Source organism: Solanum lycopersicum, chromosome 3, assembly GCF_036512215.1.
Source record: "Solanum lycopersicum chromosome 3, SLM_r2.1".
NCBI lineage: Eukaryota > Viridiplantae > Streptophyta > Magnoliopsida > Solanales > Solanaceae > Solanum > Solanum lycopersicum.
Window position 1 is genome coordinate 8,345,902 of NC_090802.1, and position 8,041 is coordinate 8,353,942.

The following is an 8,041-nucleotide window of genomic DNA, read 5'->3' on the forward strand; positions in this document are numbered from 1 at the left end:
GTGTTGTGATAATTCATGTTATTATGTGTATAGATTTTGGAATATGATATGTTGTGTTGAGATTGTGTCTTATGTGCCTATCCATATTTCATATATCGAAATTAACTGATCCTATTAGTACACGATTATTGTGTGTTGTTACTGTTATTTCTCTCTCTTTATTGAGAACATGCAATCTTCAAGCGGCTGCTTAGCGGCTTCAGTTGGGAGGGGGGTTGTATCCTCTATCCTAGATTGTTAGATGTTTCAGTACAATGAAGTTTGGGTTCTAGGGAATTTTAAATTCTTCATTGGTTGTCGTTATTGGATTGTGACATTATGGGAACTCACACTTTTGATTGTTGTTAAGACTATTTCCTTACTATTTCAATCATTAATTGGTTAATTTATTGTCGGGTTAAGCTTGAATTGTTAGTTTTTTCTCCCACAAAAGGATTAGAGTGGGTGTCTCTACAACGAACAAGTGTCGTGACATGTCACATATTGAATACTTGTTTTTTTTTTAGAAATGTATTTCAGATTAACTAGTGTATAGTTTGATTAATTTTATGAAACATATGTCACCTTCCGCCAGCAACAATTAATAATTAACTTTGTTTACCCAGACTAAAATTAATGAGAAAAAATTACCTAGAGTTTGGTCTATCCTAGAACTTAAATATGAGACATCATTATGTGCAATCCAATTTATTGACCACAAGATCACATCCTTCAGTGTCTTTATTTAAGTATATCTAATTTTTCGAGTTCAATTTAATCTCAACACTAACAACATGGTTAGAAGAGGAAAATTAAAAGAGACAAATAAAGGGTGCAATATAATATACCAAATATATCATAGTTATAAAACTTGTAGCCTTAACTAGCCGTATAATCTTCAAAGTTTATGTACAAATACACACAGACCATGTTCAAAAATAGTAATTCTATGAACTCTCTAAAAAATTATATTAGCCAGTTCATTTGCAGGTACTATATTATAATAGGTAGAAGTACGTTATAGCAGGATCAATCACTAGCGTTAAACAACCTTCCTCCAAGATCACTTGGGCTCCTAGTAGAGCCTAGTGTGACGTCTCGCCACAATTCCAACCTGATTTAGCGTTCAAATAGGGGCGGAAGGATCTAGAGTCTTGAAGAGGTTTGCAGAGAACTCTAGAACCTTCTAGTGTCGCACGGAGTCTTAGCAAAGACTCTAAGTCCGTGACACTAGACTAGCATTGTCTAATAATGCCTCAATCTTAAACAAGTTAAAGGTTTAACCGCTCATGTTTCCATTTAAAACCTTCTCAATTTAATAACAACATAATACCATGATTGAAAACCATACTAACAACAACAACCACAACATTTGTAATAATAATAGTAATAAAGGTACAAATAAGTACAAGAGTATCTAGTAAACATTAAGAGAAATTGACCATAAATTTAATAAGTAAATGAAACAACAAATTTTGAAGAAAAAGAAACAAACATAACAAATGGACATTTCAATGAGGATATGAGCAAAGAGTATTGAGAATCATATGATGCAACTTAGATATGCAAACTAACAAAAGACATTAGTCTAAGATCCTTATAAATTATCGTTGTTGCGATTTGAATCTTGAACATCAACTTTATCGAAAGATGTCTCATCAAGTAAAGTCAACAGATCGTTCCAATCCAAATTCATGAGATCATCGTTCCAATCAAACATCTCAGACAATGCAGGACTCTGCGTAAAGCTAACAGAGTTATTCTGATGATTATTTATTGGCATCGATACATCCGTTAACACTGGTGTAGACAATGCTTTGATTGCTTCACATACCTCTTTAAGGTTTTGGTTGATCACGTAACTCAGATCGTTGAGATCGTAAACATGTATACCATTAGGAATATCATCTCCATTCAACATTTCATACATCTTATTTGTGAACTCCCTAACTCTATTTTCCTTTCTTACCTTCTCTAGTTTTTCCTCCATTTTTTGAATCCTTTGCTTGGTGAAATTTTCTTGTGTCATCATATTTTTTGATTGCTCCAATCTTGACAACTCCCTGAACGTTGTAAAGGTGTTGGTAACAACGTCGTTATTTGGAAATATTATAGGTTCATTGTGGTAAGGACTATAGATGACAGAAGCTATTTCAACATCACAAAGGGTGTTGAGTTCACGGGCCTTTGTTAAGAACCCTTTCTGTCTTTTTCTATATGAGACTTTTCTTGAACTGTTATTTTCAATGAAAGCTAACTTCACTTTATTTCTAGGCATTGTTAAGGAGGTTTGGTTATTGTTGTTGTATATTTCTTTTCTTAGGATTGACTTCAATTTATAGGGGGGAATTTTGATTCTCTAAAAAATTAGAATAATTTGAATTAGAGGATTCTTAGTTGTCATTCTATTTTGGAATAAAATTAAATGAGGACTATGATCAATTTTTTAGTCAAATTTTTCTTATTAGGAAAATAATTTAATTGGTTTAAATCTTAAAAAAAATGGTTAGTAATAACTAATGTTTTTCATTGGCAAAATTAGTTGTTTTTTTTTTGTGTGTGTATATATTTTTATTTATGAATGTACTAAAGATGGAAAATTTTGATACATCATGTCATGCATATTTGAATATACATAAATAATGAATTTAATGATTAATTTAATAAAATACAGATATGCATTGGATATTAAATGGTGATAATTGTTGTTGTAGCGCTTATAGAAATACATTATTATTTTATCTAGTTTTGGAAGAAACAATATTTAACAGAAATTTTAAAGACTTAAATTTATTTTTATTACTGTTTGATACTTATAAACCAGTCACTTAACTCACCTTAAAATTTCTTCTAAATTAGTCTTGAGGCAAATCAATTTAAAATAACTACAAAAAAACACAATCAAATTAATGTGTTTACACAGTGGGAAAAGAAAAAGATTTTTTGTTCTTTTAAAGAAAAATACTTGAGAAGAATAATAATTACTTGTAGACTGTCTTATTATTTTTTATTAAGTGAGAATAGACATTTTACTCTAATGAAATTTATTAGTATAAGCAGAAAAGGAAGAAGAACAATGAACATAAATAAAATATAATTATCATATATAGAATTAAATTTAGCAGCTAAAAAATATCACACTTTAAATCTAGTTGAGTCTTTTGTCTTCCCCTTTTCACCTTGTAACTTAAAAGAAAGTCTATGTAATATTATAATCTTTACTAATCGAATCTTAACGATTTGAAGTTTTAAAACCTCAAAAATTTTGTTTGGTGTTGCTTTGTTTATTAAATTCATTGCAGTTCTATAATTTACATTATTTCTATTAAAAAAATGTTTTTCCGTCTTATTTTAGGAGGAAGTAACCCAAAATCTTTGACAATAATAAGAGGATTATAATTTCTTTACGACACATAATATTTAAATTAAATCAAAAAAATTAAATCAAATCGAATTTTAATTTGGATTATTTTTTTGGAATCTTGGTTTAATTTTGAATTTATAATTTACTTTATTTGGTTTTTTTATTTGATTTCGAATTTAGAAAAATGAAAACCGAAAAAATCAAATTATATATATATATATATATATATATATATATATATATATATATAAGTTGGAGTTAACCACTTTTATCCCTTTTTAGTTATTTTCATTATGATTTAATTTATTTTCTTATGTTTGGACATCTATAATTAATATATTTTAAGTATTGTGTTTTACGTTTTACATGTGATTTATATAAAGTATATTTAAGAAATTCAATATTAAATATATCTATATATTCATTTATTTTTAAATTAAAATTATAACTTTGTTATCTTTCTAATATTGACATAATTGATTAACCAAATCAAAAAAGAAAAAAACAAACCAAACCAAATTTATTTTGGTTCAGATTAAGTTGCACTTCTTCTAAACCAAAAATCAAAAAACCAAAATCGAACAGTATACAACCGAATGCACACCCTAACACACAAGCAACTTGTGAGCTCGGAATAACATTCAACATCTTCTTCATTTCTAATCTAATATTTTGAACATAGAGTAATAACATCAAATAATATCCAAAAAAATAAAATTAAAAAGACATATAACTATGAAATTCAGAGCCCTAAAGGATGCTCTATAGCTATTCCCCTCAAAGATATATTCCTAATAATTTAACACTCCATTTTTGAAAATGCACCGTTAGACATCTCAACTCGTTCCAATTATATCTCGTGGACTCATGATGCTGACGTACAAAAACCAACTCTAAAAACAACAAAACTCTAAGAACTCTCTAAAAAAGTTACAACGCCTCAATCTCAAACAGGTTAGAGATGGGCTATATGGATCTTTACTAGTCATATCACTCCATTTAAGCCTGTCTCAGTTCCATAACTGAACTGGCACTGTCTAGTATATCTAATTTTCCGAGCACGAAAAAACTGATTTCAACACAGGAACATGGTTGCAGGAAGAAAGATTAAATGATATCAGAGATGAGAAACAGTATCATGTTGAAGAGATCGTAGAGGCACCACCGGCTATAGACAAATCAACTGGAGTACATACCATTGGCCTTTGGTGTAAACGTCTCAAACTTTGATCCATACTAACTTGTATCACTTCAGCAAGCAACCCCCGCGCTTTTCCAGTTTGCTCCTTGCCATCTATCTGAGATATAAGATTAGAAACAATGTTCTCCAATGTATCGGGTTGAAGCTGAGACCTTTCGTAAGGAGCATCTCTCAGTAACCTTAAAAGTGTTTGCGCTTTCTCTTTAGACTTAGCTGTCCCTTTAACAGTCAGCTCAAGAAGTCCAGGAACTACACCTTCTCTGAGAATTAGTTCCCGGTATTTACATCGATCACTTTGACACATTGTCAACAGAGCTCCTAATGCATGTTCTTGGCTTTGTAAAGATCCGATTTCAAGGACTTCCACTATTGCAAGTATCCCTCCTTCTTCAGATGTCAACGCTTTCCTACACTCGTCATAGGACATTAAAGGTTCTAGAAGAGCAGTACATTTTTCAGCGGTTTTTGAGGACTTTTTACAGGATTTAAGCAGAGTAACTATAGAAGAAACTGGTTCTGTTTGAAGGATCAATGTTAAATTGCCTTGAGAAGTTGAAAGATTGTATAAAGTGCTTATAGAATCAACCTTGGCTTGTGGGCTACCGCATCTTAGAATATCAACAAGTAGAGGGATGACACCAAAAGAAGTAAGGATCGGTTTCGTGACAGAAGATGCTGATAATGTGAGTAATGAAGCAGTGGCATGCTCTTGTAAACTTGCTTTCTCTGATTGAAGAAAGCCAATTATGGGTTCCAAGGCACCAGCATCTATGATACTTTTCTTGTTTCTGTAGAAGACGTGAATAAAAACATAAGAACGTACACTTTTTAATAGCAAGCTAAGATGAGTTGGTCACACAATTTAATATAATATCAGAGTAGACAAAGATCTCAGGTTCAAAAACTTACCAACAAAAAGGGTGAATTGAAGACGTTAAAAGAAAAGTGTCATTTCTAATAATAGCTTAATCTTTTGGATAAAATGACCATACCATTCAACAGTTTATAGGAAGACTTGGAACAGTCAAATATCAAAGTTTCAAGAGTATTTACAATTTCACATTAGGATAATGTTTGAATATGGAGGAAATAGCAATATTATTTATCATAGACATAATCCATAAACGTGTTATTCATCTATGCCCTCCAACTTTAGTGGTGCACAAATAGACACATAAATTTGTATAAAGTTGAAAAAATAGACACTCATATCTTACGTGACATACAACTTAATTAGATCCAATATGAAAAGGAAAACAACTTGAATAGAAGGTGACAATAACACCCAAAAGAAAATTAGCATCAGAAATTTCAGGAAACCACAACTAAAATTCTAACTCTAAATTCTAAATTTGTCTCGAATAAATTGCACATATCGATATCTAGTGTAATTCCACAAGTCAAATCCAAAGAAAGTATAGTATACACAGACAAGACCTTATGCCGTACCTCATGAAAGGTAGAGAAATTATTTCTAAAAGACACTCAAGTTTGATTCGAGTAACACATATCAATGCAATTTAAAAACTACAAACATGAAAGACATAGCTTACAGAAAAAGGATAGTAACAACATAAGATAACCAAAAATAAATTTAAAAAATAGACAGTAACAGACTTAGAAGGATAAAATGAGACAACACACTAACTACCTACTAAACCTCCACGAATCTTAACCATTTTATATGACTTACTCTTTCTTTTAGCCGTCTAAAAAGGAATGATATATTTCTATCATTACTAACAAATTAACTAAAAAATCCTCATTTTATCCTCCCATTTTTAGTCACAAATATTTATAACTTATTTTAAACCACAAATTTCAAAAAGAAAAAAATTATTTCCAACTCCGTATAAAGTCAGATTAACACATATAAGTTGGGTGGAGGAAGTAGAAGTTAATTACTCCCTCCGTCCACAGTTAATCGTCATACTTTCTATTTGACTAACCTTTTAGGGTTTATTTTTTCATCATATTAATATGTAAAAAATAACAATATATCACAATTTTTGGTATAGTTTTTGAATAGACATAATACATATATATTGGACTCTAAACTTGACTTCAAATTTTAACATTGACCTCCAACTTTCATTATGCATAAATATACACTTTAACTATCCAACTATAAGTGGACATGTGTGTCTATTTGTTCAACTTTATACAAGTTTAACTGTTTACTTGTGCACAGGGCGTAAATATAATTTGAAATCAAGTTAAAGGACATATTTATGTATTGTCTTTTGAATGCATAATTTTTTCGTTTAAAAAAATCGAATTGATATAATGTAATTTAAATTCGAAAATGAATTAAATTAATTTTAGAAAAGCTTAAAAGTGGACGACAACAATTTCAGTAAACCACCACAATCAACTAATTATAATTTGTGAAAACGTACCCTTCATCTTTAACGGAGAGATTGAGTAACGCAAGAAGAGCAGCTTCATTATATTCAACTGACTCCGAATGACGAAGCATATCAACAAGGGGTTTAATAGCGTCGGAAAAATAACGCCGGTAACGCAAACAACTTTTAGTTAGCCGGCGAATATCCCTAGCACCCTGCAATTTCAAAATTGGGTTATCTGATTGAATGAGATAAAGGGTTTTTTCAACAATGGCGCAAGACATTATTATTCTTCTGGGTAAATTTGCCTGTTACTAAGCAAGAAATAGGGTTTTAACAAAAATGGAGTTGGTACTTACATATAAAAATTAATGGAGAATTTTCGTTGAAAAAACTTCAATTTTGACTGTAGAAGGTTCGGGAATTTACGGGTCGTTATCGGGATGCAATTGACTTCCATTGACGGCTTTTTTGAAGTTACTGTTTCTGTTCATTTCCATTCATCTTCCTCTTTGCTTTTTCATCAAATCAAAAATAAATAAATAAATATATTAAACATCTTATTTTATTATAATTTCTTTAAAAAAAATTCTATCACTTAAAAAAATTGAATTCGAAAATTAATGATGTGTTTGAAATTCATAAATTTTAAAAAATAATAGGAATATAATGTAAGTAGTTTTTATCATCACTATGTAATTTATGTAAATTATATAACTAATATGAGTTTTGGTTAATACTTTTAAAGATTAATTTATTTTATTAATATAGGAGAAATTTCAATTTATAATATTGTTTTTATATAATTTTTTTAATATTTAAATTTTAATAGTATTTTTTCTCATATAACTAAAATAAAAAAATATATTTTTAAATATTACTAAAATTGATATAATTTAAATTTCGAGAATATAAAGATGACACATCTTATTTTGGAAAAAACTAAAAAGAATATCTTTTTCTTTTACTTTAATTTTCATTACTATACGATTTTTAAAATTTATTAAATCGTTTTACTATGTCATTTGGTTTTAGATTCATATCATTTAGCTATTGTTTTATTAATTTGAATATATGTAATATATTTATATAAATTTTATAATTACTTTAAGTAAAAAGTCCATGATCTATGAATAAAATTATTTTGAT

General features: G+C 29.3%; 2 protein-coding genes across 3 annotated transcripts; both read right to left on the reverse strand.

The window, feature by feature from the left end:
• Window positions 1–1,576: 1,576 nt before the first annotated feature.
• LOC101262996 (agamous-like MADS-box protein AGL80) lies at window positions 1,577–2,257 on the reverse strand. Its single transcript, XM_004234661.3, has one exon. It carries the CDS (start codon window positions 2,255–2,257, stop codon window positions 1,577–1,579), a length of 681 nt encoding a protein of 226 aa, XP_004234709.1.
• Window positions 2,258–3,928: 1,671 nt separating this feature from the next.
• On the reverse strand, window positions 3,929–7,414 carry LOC101263288 (U-box domain-containing protein 4-like). 2 transcript variants are annotated; one of them, XM_010319462.4, is made up of 3 exons: window positions 7,252–7,414; window positions 6,944–7,107; window positions 3,929–5,332 (listed from the first exon to the last, which is right to left on the reverse strand). In XM_010319462.4, exons 2-3 carry the CDS (start codon window positions 7,021–7,023, stop codon window positions 4,480–4,482), a joined length of 933 nt encoding a protein of 310 aa, XP_010317764.1. In that variant the 5' UTR covers window positions 7,024–7,107; window positions 7,252–7,414; the 3' UTR covers window positions 3,929–4,479. The 2 variants fall into 2 exon arrangements, with proteins under 2 accessions (XP_010317764.1, XP_004234710.1); XM_004234662.4 differs by lacking the exon at window positions 7,252–7,414 and having other exon boundaries at window positions 6,944–7,233.
• Between the last annotated feature and the right edge of the window lie 627 nt (window positions 7,415–8,041).